The sequence below is a fragment of the Leucoraja erinacea genome, chromosome 2 (assembly GCF_028641065.1).
Source record: "Leucoraja erinacea ecotype New England chromosome 2, Leri_hhj_1, whole genome shotgun sequence".
NCBI lineage: Eukaryota > Metazoa > Chordata > Chondrichthyes > Rajiformes > Rajidae > Leucoraja > Leucoraja erinaceus.
The window spans coordinates 103,382,561-103,400,458 of record NC_073378.1 but is presented as its reverse complement, the minus strand read 5'-3'; the positions used below and the strand labels follow the sequence as shown (position 1 = coordinate 103,400,458).

Below are 17,898 nucleotides of genomic sequence, written 5' to 3'. Positions count from 1 at the left end.
GCCTAATGTGGAAGGACCTACACAGTGAATGGACGGGGTCTGGGGAGTGTTGTAGAGCAGAGGGATCTAGGAGTGCAGGTGCATAGTTCCTTGAAGGTGGAGTCGCAAGTAGATAAGGTGGTCAAAAAGGCTTTTGGCACATTGGCCTTCATCAGTCAGGGTATTGAGTATAGAAGTTGGGATCTCATGTTGCATTTGAATAATATGTGTGTGAGCTGCATTTAGTGTGTTTAGTTCTGGGCATCGGGTTATAGGAAAGATGTTGTCAAGCTGGAAAGGGTACAGAAAAGATTTACAAAGATGTGAGCTGTAGGGAGAGGTTGAGTAGGCTGGCACTCTATTCCTTGGAGCACAGTAGGATGAGCGGGTAATCTTATAGAGGTAAAATCATGAGAGGAATAGATCAGGTAGATGCACAGAGTCTCTTGCCCAGAATGGGTGAATTGAGGACTAGAAGACATAGGTTTAAGGTGAAGGTAAAAGATTTAATGGGAATCTGAGGTAACTTTTTCAGACTATCCCATTGTTTAAGAAACTGTTAGACAGGTACATGGATAGGACAGGTTTGGAGGGATATGGACCAAACGCAGGTAGGTGGGACTAGTGTAGCTGGGACATGTTGGCCGGTGTGGGCAAGTTGGGCAGAAGGGCCTGTTTCCACCCTTTATCACTCTATGACTATAAATTAATCTTGCATTTACGTAATGCCAATCCAAAGAGATCTGCCAGTACGGATCAGGCCAAATTTACACAGAGGGCCAAATTTACACAGAATAAGGGGAATCTGACGGTGCACTTTGCACAAATCAAATTAACAGCAATCCCTAGGCAGTCCCAAGAGAAGGTCATTGTATAATGGTGAACCTTCAACAATCTTCAGAAGAATAAAACATTTGTTTCAATCTTTATGATCTGAACTGCAGTTTAATCTAAAACCCCCCATTTGGGATTCTATATGCTGGATGATATTCTCACACACAATTTGTGCTTGTCAGTCCCTGGCTCATAATAAAGTAATCATGTTTTTAAAAATAGATACCGTGCAAGCTTAGATCTTCACATCAAGGCTGCATTGTGGTGCTGTGGATTTTCTGACAAACACATTTGTTCCTAACATTGAATATTTAATAATAGCATAAATTGCAATCTTATTTGGGTCAGGTTGCTAATATTGGAAATGGGGTGGGGCTGCACAGGTAGCAGGGAATCACATTTTCATATTTGTTTTTAGCCATGTTTATAGTTCATATTTTTGAATAAAATAAAATTTTAAATGGTGGTTTATAATGAATACTTTGATTTGCAGGAGATTTGAACCTGAACGTTGTTGCAATGGCATTGTCTGGTTATACCGATGAAAAGGATTCTTTGTGGCGAGAAATGTGTAGTACTCTAAGATTGCAGCTAAATAATCCTTATCTCTGTGTCATGTTTGCCTTTCTGACGAGTGAACCAGGATCATATGATGGTGTACTGGTAAGGCCTTCTATCATTTAATATTTACTATTTTGATCACTTAACATATTTTGCAAATCAATTATTTTGTCATTTTCATTACTCACTTTAGTATGAGAGCAGCGTTGCTGTGCGTGACAGAGTGGCCTTTGCCAATATGTTTCTAAATGACACCCAGGTGAGTGCAATAATTAATAAGTATACACCCGAAATATACTTTAACTGAATATTTTGCATTTTTATTCCTGGCTTGGTGCAACAAATTCCTACATTTTGTTGTCGTTGATGGATGTCAAGTACTTACAGTGCCCTCCATAATGTTTCAGACAAACACCCGTCATTTTTTTACTTGTCTCTGTACTCCACAATTTGAGATTTCACCATGTAGAAATTACAGCCATGTTTATACATAGTCCCTCCCATTTCAGGGCACCATAATGTTTGAGAAACATGGCTTCACAGGTGTTTGTAATTGCTCAGGTGTGTTCAAATGCCTCCTTGGCGCAGGTATAAGAGATCTCTCAGCACCTAGTCTTTCCTCCAGTCTTTCGATCACCTTTGGAAACTTTTATTGCTATTTATCAACATGAGGACCAAAGTTGTGCCAATGAACGTCAAAGAGGCCATTATGAGACTGAGAAACAAGATTAAAACTGTTAGAGACATCAACCAAATCTTAGGCTGTCCAAAATCAACTGTTTGGAACATCATCAAGACGAAAGCGCTGGTGAGCTTTACTGTCCGACAGATCAGAAACACTCATCAGGAGTCAGGTGTGGTTTTGTCAATGACCACTGTCCGCAGAAGACTTTATGAACAGAAATCCAGAGGCTACACTGCAAGATGCAAACCACTGGTTAGCCGCAAAAATTGGATGGCCAGGTTACAGTTTGCCAAGAAGTACTTAAAAGAGCTACCACAGTTCTGGAAAAAGGTCTTGTGGACAGATGAGACAAAGATTAACTTGTATCCGAGTGATGGCAAGAGCAAAGAGTGGAGGAGAGAAGGAACTGCCCAAGACCCAAAGCATACCACCTCATGAAACACGGTGGTGGAGGTGTTATGGCCTGGGCATGTATGGCTGCTGAAGGTACTGGCTCACTTATCTTCATTGATGATACAACTGCTGATGGTGGTAGCATAATGTATTCTGAAGTTTATACACATCCTATCTGCTCAAGTTCAAATAAATGCCTCCAATCTCATTGGACGGTGGTTCATTCTACAGCAAGACAATGATCCCAAACATACTGCTAAAGCAAGAAAGCAGTTTTTCAAAGCGAAAAAAATGTCAATTTATGAATGGCCAAGTCAGTCACCTGATCTGAACCCAATTGAGCATGCCTTTTATATGCTGAAGAGAAAACTGAAGGGGGACAAGCCCCCAAAACAAGCATAAGCTTGGACAAGTTGGAGGAGTGGGCAGATGCATGGCAGATGAAGTTTAATGCAGATAAATGTGACGTTAACCACTTTGGTAACAAAAACAGGAAGGCAGATTACTAAATGGCGTCAAGTTGGGAAAAGGGGAAGTACAACGGGATCTGGGGGTCCTTGTACATCAGTCTATGAAAGTAAGCAGGCAGTGAAGAAAGCGAATGGCATGTTGGCCTTTATAACAAGAGGAATTGAATATAGGAGCAAAGAGGTCCTTCTGCTGTTGTACAAAGGTCCTGTTGTACAGAGCCCTAGTGAGACCACACCTGTGTGCAGCTTTGGTCCACTAATTTGAGGAAGGACATTCTTACTATTGAGGGAGTGCAGCGTAGGTTTACAAGGTTAATTCCCGGGATGGCGGGACTGTCATATGCTGAGAGAATGGAGTAGCTGGGCTTGTACACTCTGGAGTAGAAGGATGAGAGGATATCTCATTGAAACATATAAGATGTTAAGGGTTTGGACATGCTAGAGGCAGGAAACATGTTCCCGATGTTGGGGGAGTCCAGAACCAGGGGCCACAGTTTAAGAATAAGGAGCAAGCCATTTAGAATAGAGGCGAGGAAACACTTTATCTCACAGAGAGTGGTGAGTCTGTGGAATTCTCTGCCTCAAAGGGCGGTGGAGGCAGGTTCTCTGGATGCTTTCAAGAGAGAGCTAGATAGGGCTTGTAAAAATAGCGGAGTCAGGAGGCAGGAACCTGAACGCAGGAGAGAAGGCAGGAACGGGGTACTGAAATGATCAGCCATGATCACATTGAATGGCGGTGCTGAGCCGAATGGCCTATCCCTGCACCTACTGTCTATTGTCTATAAGCTAAAGATGGCTGCAATACAGGCCTGGCAGAGCATCACCAGAGAAGACACCCAGCAACTGGTGATGTCCATGAATTGCAGACTTCAAGCTGTCGTTGCATGCAAAGGATATGCAACAAAATACTAAACATGACTACTTTCATTTACATGACATGGCTGTGTCCCAAACATTATGGTGCCCTGAAATGGGTGGGGGGGGGGTATAAACACTGCATAGACACTGCTGAAACCAAAATGTATAAAAATGGCCTTTATTAAAATCTGACATTGTGCACTTTAACCACGTGTGATTATTTTCTATTATAAATCTCAAATTGTGGAGTACAGAGCCACAAATAAATAAATGGTGGGTCTTTGTCTCAAACATTATGGAGGACACTGTAAATGTGTCCTTTGTTGGGTTTTGGAATTTTGCAAGCAATTAGCTCGATTGTAGTTCAATCATGTTGGTAAAATATGACTAAGATGACGATGTGCTTCCCACATTGACCTCATTAGCCACCTCAGGACCTACAAGATGGGAGTGAAGTAAGTCATCCTTGCTCTTGGGAAGAACAGATGTAATTTGGTGAACCAGCATTTCTTCCTGTACTCTCTATTGAGCCAGAATCAATCCAACATAATTTGTCTCATTTGTGCTGTGTAAGGGGACCTAGACCTGGGCAGGCAGAATTGTCCCTAGTTTGTCATAGTTAATGGGTTAAACTATTCAATGTAAGAGATTTGAAAAAGGTGCCTCCAAAGATAGTAGATGCACTAATCATTTTCCAAAATTCCTTTGACTTTAATTATTCTGCAGACCAGGGGGTAGCAAATGTGACTGTTTATCTAGGGAGGGAAAGCAAATGTGCAACTGTAACATAGTGGCCGTGGAGATGCTGATATTCGTACAAAATATATACAGGCACTTAGAAAATAATAAATTGATGAGCAGAGCCCATTATTGGCTACACAGACAAAAAAGCAATGGATGACCACTAGGTGGAGCAGTAGGTGCAGGTAGCGCAGGAGGGCCCTTTTTTTTTAAAAGAACTGAAAAATATATATTGGTTTGAATGCTGTTGAGCTCTTTGAGGGGTAATCTCTGGAGAGGGTGGTGGCTGCAGCGGTCATATTTGTGGCAACATTGATGGCTCTGCTGCAGAGGACGGGAGGAAAATGATTAGGAGAGGTCAAGTGGGAGATTCAGCTAAAAGGGAAATTAACCTTTGAGTGATTATAAATGAGATTTCTGAATGGTATGCCCATATTTGCACTGACAGCATGGGTAAAAATTGGTTGTTGTACTGCAGCACAAATTTAGAGAGTTCGGTTATGGATTAAAAAACAACATCTTGGGTTGTAATCTCTGGGTTACATTCTGTGCCACATGCTAGTTTTTGAGCCTTGAGCCTCAGCCATTTGTAATTTACTAGATCAAGTGGGCCCTGTCACACGGGAGGCCTGGTCCCACAACGCAATTACCTCGCCATCCCACATACCCCTATCCTCCACTATTCCCCCTCATCCCGCAGAACTCCCCCAACCCCCGCCCCCGTTCTTCACCTTCCCTCTTCTTTTCCCTCTCCTTCTCCCATCCTCCACTGCCTCCCTCACCTCTCCCTCCCTCTCCTTTCCCCTACCCTTAGTCACTCCCCCTCCCTCCCTCCCTCCCTCCCTCCCTCCATAACCCCACTACCCTCCCTTCCCCCCCTGACGTCATTGTGAGGTGGAAGCTGCTGTGTTTTTTTTAACTTTTTTTTAAATGTAAGTGAGATGCATTGTGATGTCATTGTGGGGTGGAGCACTATTGACGGACAGTTTATGTAAATAAGATCCCATTGTGACGTCATACATTGCAGATGGAAGACATTTTTGTCAAAGTGATTTTTGTAAAGTTTAAAATGTGAATAAATATACCATCAATCTGAACGAAACTTGACTCCGTGCACGCGCCCACACACGCACACACATGCGCGCACGCACACATTTATTAGAATAAGTGGGACCCGTTGGGTCCTATTCTCACACGAGAGAGGCCTGATCCCCCAACGCAATATTCCAGCACTCACCCATAGCCCCCGACTGCGCAGGTGTGGCTGACTCACGGCTTTCTGGACTCACTCGCGGCTTTCTGGACACTCACAGCTTTTTGGACACTCACGGCTTTCTGGACACTCACTGACTCGCGGCTTTCTGACACTCACTGACACACGACTCTCTGAACACTCACGGCCCTCTGGACACTCACTCACGGCCCTCTGGACACTCACTCACAGCCCTCTGGATGCTCACTCACGGCTCTCTGGACACTCAATCACGGCCCTCTGGACACTCACTCACGGCCCTCTGGACGCTCACTCACGGCCCTCTGGACACTCACGGCTTTCTGGACACTCACGGCTTTTTGGACACTCACTGACTCACGGCTTTTTGGACACTCACTGGACACGGCTTTGTGGACACTCACTGACTCGGGGCTTTCTGACTCGGGGCTTTCTGGACACTCATTGACACATGGCTTTCTGGACACTCATTCGCTGACTAACGGCCAAGGCCAGCCTTAAGCCAATTTAATCTAAATAAATTAAAACTTAATAATAAGTGTTAGCTGGTGCCAAAAGATGCAAATTATTTTTTTTTAAATGCGGTTTTTTACTAAATTTGCAGATGTTTTCAAGGCCCGCGCTAGGCTGGTGGGCAACACATTCTATCCCCTCAGCGGCGACCCCTGTCGGTGAAATTCCTCACCGACAACAACACAGCCCCGTGGTTAACTCAATACTGTTACCGGCACCAGTGATGGAAATCGGGGGGGGGGGTATGCAAGGGAACAGCGTTCCCCTACTTTTCAGTTTCCTGCTTGTGTTTAATGAGTACTCCAGAAAGATTGGAGTAAGTTATCACTTGATTCAACTGAGACAAAAACGATTTGTTAATGGCCACTGTTAGCACTTGTTAACAGTCAGTAGTTAACACGTAGTTATACAATGTGTCACCAATACATCGATCTGTATTCCTCACTCAATATAATTGTGTTTTGACCAAGTATTAATTACGCCACGTTCCTTTGAATAAAATTCATGGGAGAATTTCTTAAAACTTGCTGTCATTAAGGGCTCCAGACCGTGAGCACGGGCTTCTTCCTGGTGTGCAGGTACAGTCATTCACCCATGTTATTTTAAGAAGGAACTGCAAATGCTAGAACAATCGAAGGTAGACAAAAATGCTGGAGAAATTCAGCGGGTGAGGCAACATCTCACCCGCTGAGTTTCTCCAGCATTTTGTCCACCCACGTTATTTAGTAATTTGTACCCGTCATTTAGGGATGTTGTATGAATTTTAACAAAATAAGTTTGTGTGTTGTTTTTTATCTTTCCCAGCCCCTTAAAAGATGCCTGAAGAAGGGACCCGACCCTAAACGTCGCCTAGCCATTCCCTCCATAGATAGACAAAAATTGCTGGAGTAATTCAACGGGTCAGGCAGCATCTCTGGAGAGGAGGAATAGGTGATGTTTTGGGTCGAGACGCTTCTTCGAGCCCTCCATAGATCCAGCCTGACCTGAGTTCTCCAGCACTTTATGTTTTGCTCTTAAAATAAATCCGTGGTCTGCTGAAGAAACAACACGATAGACCACTCTGGAAGTGCAAGTTTTGTTGTACACTTCATACTGTAGAACACATCACACCCTGAGTGAATTAATGGGGTTAAATTATTTTTTTAAATCTGTTGTCTGGAATTAATCGATACCCGCCCAATGTACCTTATATCAGATTTAAATCGGAATTCCGATTTTTTTGTTTTCCTATATGTCCATTTTTTTGTGCACGATTATTTGGCGACCAATCAACCGCTGTCTCTAAGGGGGTTGTGTCCAATCACCGACCAGCTTTCCTTAAAATTCCTGTCCAATCAACAAATCTGTCTCCCCCAGTCCAATCAGCCGCTGTCTCCAAGGGCATTGTGTCCAATCACATAATGCGCTGGTCATTCGGCGGCCAATCAGACTCAGTCTACGAGGGACGTTGCGACCAATCACCGGCCAGCTTCCCTTACTGAGAGAGAGAGAGATGCAAGAAAGCAGCTGTGACATATAATACACAATAAACTATTACAAATACACAATAAACAAGTTATGCATTCTTGTACTCTTACATGGGTATGACTGCACATTTAAAAAAAAAAAATTCCTGCAAAATGGCACTGAGTAAAAATACTGATTTCCTCAGCAAAACACTGATTTTCAGGCACTAGAATACTGAAATGCTCTGACAGAACTTGGCAGCTCTGTGTAAGGTAATTTACATATCACTGTACCTTAATTGGTACACATGACAATAAAAGACCTTTGATACCTTTGAAAATAAGCTATGTGATAAAGAACTCGTTGGGTAAAGTGGAAAGAAGGTGGTTTGATAGATGTCCAGAGTAGATGAAGGTAGAGAGGAAAGGTTTGAAGGTGATTTGAAATTGAACAATTCAATGTTCATACCGTAGGTTTGTAGTCGATTTGGGTAGAGTATCATGTGCTGATCCTCTAGTTTGCCTTTGGCCTTGCCCTGGCTATGGAGAAAGCTAAGAACAGACTGGTTAGTCTGGGAAGGGGAATTAAAATGGATGGCAGCCAGGGAATTCAGATAGCCACAACAGAGTGCACATGAAAACTGGTCTACTAGTCTGCATTTCATTTCACTGATGTAGAGGTTGAGAGCACCAAATGTAATCGGGCCTCCGTTGCGGCGACTGCAGATGCCTCAAATAGGCCCCGACCACGGGTGAACACAGAGGAAGAGGACTGAACTTTTTACTGCCTTCCCTCACAGAGGAAAATGTTGATTCTGCTGTGGGGGACATTCATGTTAAATTCTATAATGTGTTGAGTCTTCTTTCTTGTTTTGCATGGATGTATGGAAACCCAATTTCTTCTATATACAGCGCTTTGGTTTCAATGCGAGGTGATTTAAATGTGCTATATAAATAAAAATTACTTACTTAATTGGGGAGAATCTCAGAATATGTGTGTTTGTTGCTGACTAGGAGACTGGGGTCAGAAGTGACGGTAAAACATTTAGGTCCAAGAAGAGGAGAAATTACTTGCCGTATTTCCCGGCAATGAAGACACTTTTTTTACCCTAAAATAAGGCCTGAAATTTTACCTGTTTCTTGGAGGGTGAAGTTTAGACTGTTAGCCAAGGTTAGATTGTTAGATTTGGCTGTCCTTCAGTACAGTGGCTATAAAAGGACAGCACCGCTGGGGTGGGAGAGTTCCTTCCACAGAGTGTGGGGAGTCTGGCCCGGGTCAGCATGGCTGGGCCATCAGGGGTAAAGTTGCAGGGAGGGCAGGAGCATTGAGAAGGAGAGGGTCGGGGATCATGCCAGCAACTCACTCAATAGCTCGGGTGGCTGCGAGCGACGCTGGGACCGGACAGCGGAACTGCAGCTAGTCCCGGGGCTCGCAGGCGACCTGGGCGCTGCAGCCAGTCCTGGGGCAGGTGACCTGGGCGCTGCAGCTGGTCCTGGGACAGGTGACCTGGGAACTGCAGCTAGTCCCGGGGCTCACAGGCCGCCAAGAGCAGGACATGGCCTCACTTGCTGCGCTGGGTGACACTGCATGGCATTCACTGTCCGGTCTGTGTCTTTCAAGGTAAATTTGCATGAGGACATGCTTTGGAGGTGTGGCAGTTGTAGGTCAAGTGAGAATAACAGAGAATAAGAATGCTGCTGCCTTGTCAACAGACGTGCACAAAAGCAGCTTACTCCTGTGTCAGTAAGCTTGCTCCTGCGAGTAACCTCAATTGGTCCCTTGAACTAGTATTGTCATTCAATAAGATCACAACTGATTCAACGTCCCGGTGTGCTCCCACCATCTCTCCACCTGCCGTCACCCTTCATCCCCCACCCACCCCCCATTCAGTCATTCAGAATGTTGAAGATCTGGAAGCCTTGGGAAACTTGAATTGTTACTTTTTTCAATTTTTTTGAGCGTGAGTAATTCTATGTTCCACCAGCGTTTTTTCAAAATTTATCAACTCAAAATGGGGGTGCGTCTTCGATGCAGGTGCCAGGAAAAACAGTATTTAGAGTGTGTTGAAACTAGAATTCCATTCCAAATACGGGTGTAGAGACCAAGCAAAGAATATATTTAAGAACAAAAAAAAAAATTTCAAGTTGCAAAATGCACTAAGTATGTGAAGGGAATGGAAGTTGAAGTGGCAATCAAGTTTGTGGATATGAACTTTTATCCAAATATGCGTATGAATTTCACAACCTTGCATTTGCTTAATTGTAATTGGTGTTTTTATGCAAAATCATTGGTACGTTTTATTTTCTTTCCCCAGATGTGTTAATATGTTTCAAATGTTGCTTGAATTGAATGTTGCCTAATGTAACAAACTTATTTTTCACTGCTTTGCTAAATTAATAATTGACATTATCTTTTAGATTCTTCGGTATATTGATAAACTAACCAATGAAATGAAAGAAGCTGGAAACCTAGAGGGAATTCTATTAACAGGCTTGACGAAAGATGGCATTGACCTCATGGAGAGTTATGTCGATCGGACTGGTGATGTACAGACAGCAAGTTTCTGTATGTTGCAGGTAAGTAAAATAAAATTAGAACATACATTTCTATGTTTCGTGTACAGAAAGAAAAGATTTCGCACTTAATGTGCCTTTCACAACCGTGAGACATCTCAGCGCAATATTGTCAATTATGTACAGGTAATTCTAATATATCACAGTAGTTGCGTTCCTAAGAAACCTTACGTTATAGAAAATATTGTTATAAAAACAACTGTTACAATTGGGGAAAGGGATTCAGGAACTAGTATTTCAGACTCAAAATAATAAATTTTATATTTCCTATGGGATAAAAAAAAAAGGTCTTCAATAGCAATAAGTTTCAACTGTATGTTACATTGGTAAGCAGACTTGTTGCACAAGCATAACATTGTTTGTGTAACTCTTGGACTTTAGTGCAGTAGAGATAGAAGTTAGGACACTGGTATACCCCTCTTGCAGGATGTGGGAAGTCAGGAAAACATCAGTATTACTGGGAATTAGACCTCTTGGGAAGTGTATCCAACTGCAGCTCCTGACTGATCGCTTGATGGAACTGGAGCTGCAGCTAGATGATCTCTGGATCAGCTGGGAGAATGAGAGCATCGTGGATGGGAGTCATAATGAAGTGTTCACACTTAAGTTATAGGCAGAAAATAAATGGGTGACCACTTGAAAAGGGTGTAGACAGAGGGTGCAGGAATCCTTGTGACGGTGGGTGGGGGACGGTCGGGCCAGCAGCAGGCCTGGTTCTGAGGCACAGCGTGGCAGTGTGAAGTCAGGCAGGGCTACTATAATGTTTGTGTTTAAGAAGGAACTGCAGATGCTGGAAAATCGAAGGTACACATGGAACGAAGGAAATAGGCAACGTTTTGGGCCAAAACCCTTCTTCAGACTTCATTTTTGTGTACCTAGGGCCATTATGATAGCAGTCTCATTAGTTAGGGGGACAAACAGGAGATTCTGTAGCAGCAAACTCCAGGATGGTGTGTGCCACCATAGTGGCCGGGTCTAGGATACAAAATATTCTCAATGGGCAGGGTAAGCAGCCAGAGATTGCGGTTCACAGTGGTACAAATGAGGTGGGTAGGAAAACAACATGGAACAGTGCAACACAAGAACAGGCCCTTCAGCCCACAATGTCTGTGCCGAACATGATGTTTGCACCATCTCTAATTTACCTGTACATAACCCATATCCCACCATTCCCTGCACGTCTATATGCCTATCCAAAAGTATTTTTAAAAGTCACTAACATTTCTGCTTCAACCACCAATCTCGGAAGCATGTTCCAGACACTCACCACTGCGTATATAAAGAAAACTTGCCCTTAACATCTCCTTTAAACTTTGCCCGTCTCACCATAAAGCTCTGCCCTCAATTATTTGGGGATTTATTTCTATCCTGGGAAGAGGGTTCTGTGAGTCTTCCTTATCTCAGAATTTTACTTTCTGTTACAGGTCTCCCCACAACCTCTTGCTTTTAAGAGAAAGCAATCCAAGTCTGTCCAACCCCTCCATGTAGCCAATGCCCCTTAATCCAGGCACCATTCTGGTAAACCTCTTCTGCTTCCTTTCCAAAGCTACTTACTTCCTGTAATGGAGTGGCCAGAACTGCAGACAATATTCCAATTGCAGAATAACCAAAGTTCCATAAAGATGCATCATGACTTCCTGATTTTTATACTCAATGCCACTCTTTGCCACTCTACTTGTGTTGCCACTTTCAGGGAGTTATGGACAGATTCAGATTCAGATTTGCACCCCACAATCCCTCATCACGATTGGGACTTGCACCCCACGATCCCTCATCACATTAATATTGTTAATCGTCTAGCCATTAATTGTATATTTTCCCCATGCATTTGACCTCCCAATGTGCACTTGCTCAGATTAAACTTTATCTGCCATTTCTCTACCCTTTTCTGTAGCGGATCTATATCCTGCTGTATACCTTGACAGCCTTCTTCACATTCTGTGATCCCAGCAATCTTGGTGCCATCTGCAAAGTTACTCAGCAATCCATCTACATTTATGTCAAAACAGAGATCCTTGCGTTAACGCCAGAATATTGTCCTATAACCACAACCCACTGTCTTCTATCAGTAAGCCCGTCCGAATCCATAGGCCCATGTCACCATTAATCCTGCGCAATTTAACCTCTGGATGAGTTTACTATGGAGTACTTTATTAAATGTCTTGCTGAAATCCATGTAGACAACATCCACTGCCTACCCTAATTGATCACCTTTGTCACCTCAAAAAATGAACAAGTTCGTAAGACACCATCTGCCATGCTGACTGTCCCTAACTAATTATCTTCCAAATAGGAGTAAATTCTATCTTGAATAATCCACCTCAATAGCTACCCTACCACCCACTTGAGACTCCCAGGCCAAAATTCTCTGGATTCTCGCTACTAACTTCCCTTCTTAAATAAAGTAATGTTATTAACTACTCACCAGAACCTCGCCTGCGGCTAAAGAAGCAAATATCTTTGAGGCTCCCGCAATCTCCTCTCTTGCCTCTCGCGATAACCTGGAATAAATCCCATCAGGTCCTGGGGATTTCTATGCGCTCAAACACCAAATTCCTAATTTCAAACTGCCCATGCATGTTAGTGTTTAGTTTTTATATTAGAGATACTGCGTGGAAACGGGCCCTTCGGCTCGCCGAGTCCTTGCTGACGAGCGATCCCCGCACACTTAACGCTATCCTACACGCACTAGGGACAATTTACAATTATACTCTGACAATTAACCTACAAACCTGTACGTCTTTGGAATGTGGGAAGAAACTGGAGATCCTGGAGAAAACCACGCAGGTCACGGGGAAAACATACTAACTCTGTACAGACAAACACCTGTAGTCAGTATCGAACCCTGGTCTGTGGCACTATAAGGCAGCAACTCTACTGCTGTGCATCATGCTACCCCACACTAATCTCTGCCGACAACCCCTGGCTACAACTCCTTTGCCTACAGTGTTGACTCCAAGTACAAATTTCTTTCTTTACCTTTGAGCTGTCCTGCCTTCTCCCTGGTTCCCCTCTTGCTTTCAATATTTCTAAAAACTTTCTTTAATCTGACAGTCATAGAATTGAGTATAGAATTTGGGATGTTATGTTAGTTGTGCATGACGGTGGCGAGGCACTCTTGGAGTATTGGGTTTTGGTTACGTTCATGGTTCCTGAGCAGGTTCATGGACAGGAAAGGTTTTGGAGGGATATGGACCAAAAGTGGGCAAATGGGACTAGCTTAGATGGGCATTTTTGTCAGCAAGGATAAGTTGTGCCGAAGGCTGTATGACTCTGACTCTAACTGTCGATAGAACTGATCAGAGAGAGAGTTTGGGTCCAGAGGCCATAGCCTCAGAATAAAAGGACATACCTTTGGAAAGGAGATGAAGTGGAATTTCTTCAGTTAGTTTGGTGAGTTACTTCGGTGAGTTTGTGGAATTCATAGAAACATAGAAAATAGGTGCAGGAGTAGGCCATTCGGCCCTTCGAGTCTGCACCGCCGTTCAATATGATCATGGCTGATCATCCAACTCAGTATCCTGTACCTGCCTTCTCTCCATACCCCCTGATCCCTTTAACCACAAGGGCCACATTGCTACAAATGTCCATGGAGGCCAAGGTAGGCACAGATTGGCAGATTCTTGATCAGTATGGGTGTCAAAGGTTATGGGGAGAAAGCAGGAGAATGGGGTTGAGAAGGAAAGATAGATCGGCCATGAATGGCAAACTAGTTGGGCCGAATGGCCTAATTCTAGTGCTATGCTTTATGATTGTTTATCATTGTCAATGGCCTGCCATGGTTAAAGGAGCTCTATTACCTCTATTCTTAAAGGGACAATGACACCTGATTATTGTGGGGAGGTTACAAAGAAACATTTCCTAAGTTGGCTTTTTTCTGGCGTGTCAATTTCTATCTAACTTTAAGTGATTTTCCTGTTGTAGCCAATTCAGCATGTGATATCCAAATGGTGATCCCTAATTTATCACTTAGGTTATAGCCAAGATATAGAGTTATACAGCAAGGATATACAGTTAGTACCCATACTCTGGGCAAAATACACTGTATTTACCCCTATCTGTTCCCCTCATGATTTTGTATACCTCTAAGATCACCCCTCATCCTCCTGTGCTCCGTGGAATAAAATCCTAGCCTGCTCAACCTCTCCCTATAGCTCAGGCCCTCAAGTCCAGACGCCAACATCTAAGTTGTCTTTGCACTCCTATAACAGGGTGACCAAAACAGAACACACTACTCAAAATGTGCCCTCACCAATGTCTTGTACAACTATGACACAGCATCCCAACTTCCATGATCAGTGACTGATGAAGGCCAATGTACTGAAAGTCTTCTTGACCACCCTACTTGTGACACCACTTTCATGAAACTATGTACCTGCACTCATCGATCCATCTGGACCACTACACTTCTCAGGAACCTGCCATTCAATGTGAAGAACCTGCCCTGGTTTAACTTCCCAAAATGCGATACCTTGCATTTATGTGCATTAAACTCCAATAACCATTCCTCAGCCCACGTGCTCAGCTGATCAAATTCCTGCTGTAATTTTTGACAACCATTTTTGCTATCTACGATACCACCCACTTTAGTGTTATCTGCAACTTACTAATCATGCTGTCTACATTCTCATTCAAATCACTGATATAAACTTTGAAATCAACATTCATATTGCTGATATAAATGTACACAAATGTGCATTACACTGACTATTTGTGCTCAGAAGTTTTTATTTACTGGAAATGTGGCAGACAATTTCTACACTGTCAGCCCTCATAACAGCTTTGGGCAAAAATCAAAGTGTTGAAGCCATTCAGCAGGCCAGGCAGCATCTGTGGGGGCAACGTTTTACATTGTGTCCCTTCAGTCTCTGAGGCATCGAGTTATACAGAATGGAAATGGGCCTTTTGCCCCAACTTGTCCAAGTTTGTATTTTGGGCAGGTCCCATTATCCTGCCTTTGACCCATATTCCTCTAAATTCCTCTTATCCATATGTGTACAAATATCTTTTAAAACATGTAATTGTATTCATTTCTATACAAAAGCCCCAACTCATAAAAGTCTTCTGTTGATTTCACCCCACAGATATTGGCAGGCCTCTGAGTTCTTCCAGCACTTTTTTTTTTTGCTCAAGATTCATGTATCTGCAATCTATTGTGTCCCCATTTACTTTAGTTTACTTTAGAGATACAGCACGGAAGCAGGCTCTTCAACCCATAGTGTCCCTACCGACCAATGATCACCCCGTACACTAACACTACCCTACACACAACGGACACTTTACAATCTTACCGAAGCCAACAAACCTGTGGGAGGAAACCGGAACACACGGAGAAAACCCATGCGGTTTCAGGGAGAACATACAAACTCTGTAAATACAGCACCCATATTCTGGATCGAACTTTGATCCCTGACTGTAAGGCAGCAACTCTACTGCTATGTCACTGTGCTGCCCTAAAATTGTTTGTTATACGAGTTGAGGGATGAAATCAGCCAGGATACTAGACTTGCATCCGTCTGCTTTGTCAGAATAATGTTATGGAATAGTCATGCCTACCATGTATACCACATAGTCATGCCTACTATGCCATACCACGTAGTCATGCCTATTATGTTCTGTTGTGCTAAAGCAAAGCAAGAATTTCATTGTCCTATTAGGGACACATGACAATAAACTCTCTTGAATCTTTAATATACACATGAGAGTGGATGAGACCAAAGTTTAATGTCTTGACTGGAAAATGCATTCTTGAGAGTATACAGCATTCATAATATCATATTGGAATGTTTGCCGAGATTATTTGCTTTCAGGCCTCTGGTCACAAAGCCTTAACATTCAGGTAAAAGTGCTAAAAAGCCTGTCCCACTTAGGTGATTTTTTTTGGCGACTGCCGGCGACTGTCACAGTCGTAGCAGGTCGCCAAAAAAGCGGCGACTGGACCAACCCCCTACGACAAGCTACGACAACCTACCTCCGAGTCGATGGCAAGCTGCCGACAACCAGCGACCCAATCGTCGTGACTTAGGACGTTCACCTATGACAATGTACGACAACCAAAATCAACCTATGTCCAACCGTGAACTATGAACAATTCAGTCACCGGTTGCAACGTAGGTAGTCGCCAATGGAATTCATCAAAGTCAGCATCCGGTGACAACCAACGTCACCTGACGACAACCTGCATCATCCTGGCGACAACCTACGACAGCACATACGACAGGAGAAGTCAAGCTACGTCAACCCCATAGTCTCCAAAAAGTTTTGAACATTTCAAAATCCACCGGTGACCATAAAAACACTACGACTCTTTGGGCGACTTGAGGAGACTGCTCTCGACCATACAGGCCTAAGTGGGACAGGGGCTTAACAACGAGCCACATGAGATTGTTATCTTCGAATGTGAGATTATAACTTTCTTTCTGAAGAGTTCTTAAAAAATTGTTTTTAACGTAACAGAATCAGAATCAAAATCACACTTTATTTGCCAAGTATGTTTTGCAACATACGAGGAATTTCATTGGCCAGGTCAGTCATACAATTAAAAGCAACAAATCACTCAAAAACACATTTTAACATGAACATCCACCACAGTGACTCCTACACATTCCTTTTGTTCTTCCTTGGTCGGGGGCCTTGAGTACTCCGTTGACGGGATGATCTTGACTCCTGTAGCTGGCGGCGTTTGGGCCCTCCGCATCGATGCGTTCAGCTCCTGCATCAGGGGAATGTCAGCTCCCCGGGGCTGGGCGATTGAATCTCGCATCGGGGCTGGTCGAGCCTACCCGCGGCGTTGGAGCTCCTGACTAGCCTCTCCCGAAACTGCGAGCCCTTGATGGTAAGTCCACGGTGATTGCAGTGGGAGCGATCCCAGGCAAGGGATCCGCTCCGATGTTAAGTCCGTGCCCCGCGGTGGGGCTCACGAAAGCCGAGGAGGCCTCCAGCTCCAGCGATGGTAGGCTGCAGAGCCCGGAGAATGTGATCCTAAAATTGATCACATCTCCGGGAAGGAAGGAGCTTGGAAAAAAGCTTCCCCTGATCTCCTCCCCCCCTCCCCACACATAAAACATACAGAAGAACATTAAAACAAACTTTTAACGCACTAACAAAATAACAAAAAGAAAGAAAAAAATCTCCCTGGCGCCCCTGGTGGAATTTTCCAATGAACTCCCATTTGAGCAAGTGGAGCTACAGATGATGGTTGATTGTTCATGAACTGGCAGTGTAATTTGGAGTTTTCATGTACTGGAGTTTTTGAGGGTTGAACTATATATTTTTTGCCCTGTGCACTTCTACATTAATGAAATAACATCTATTTCCCACCAAATATTTGTATGGTATTGGCCTTTTCCCCCCTTTATTCTTTGTGGGCCATCGGCTAATTATTGGGCATTCATTTTCATTCTAGAATTGTTTGATCAACTGAATTTAAAGTGTTCGGCTACAGTAGAAGTATTTGTACATGTCTCCAGCTCATTAATCACAGTTTATGGATTTGCTGGTACAGGAGCATGATCACTGTGCCACCCTTTCATTAAAAAATACTGGTTTATGTTATTGCTTTAATATTGAGGCTTAAAGTATCAGAATTTGCAGCCAACCTGTCCTGTCATGATT

General features: G+C 43.5%; 1 protein-coding gene across 1 annotated transcript in view; it reads left to right on the top strand.

Moving 5' to 3' along the window:
• mios (missing oocyte, meiosis regulator, homolog (Drosophila)) overlaps positions 1–17,898 on the top strand; it is a 51,249-nt gene that overhangs the window by 21,054 nt on the left and 12,297 nt on the right. Inside the window, exons 5-7 of the mRNA XM_055662094.1 lie at positions 1,307–1,476; positions 1,568–1,633; positions 10,129–10,287. Coding sequence (XP_055518069.1) covers positions 1,307–1,476; positions 1,568–1,633; positions 10,129–10,287 — 395 coding nt within the window. The remainder of the gene's footprint in view (positions 1–1,306; positions 1,477–1,567; positions 1,634–10,128; positions 10,288–17,898) is intronic.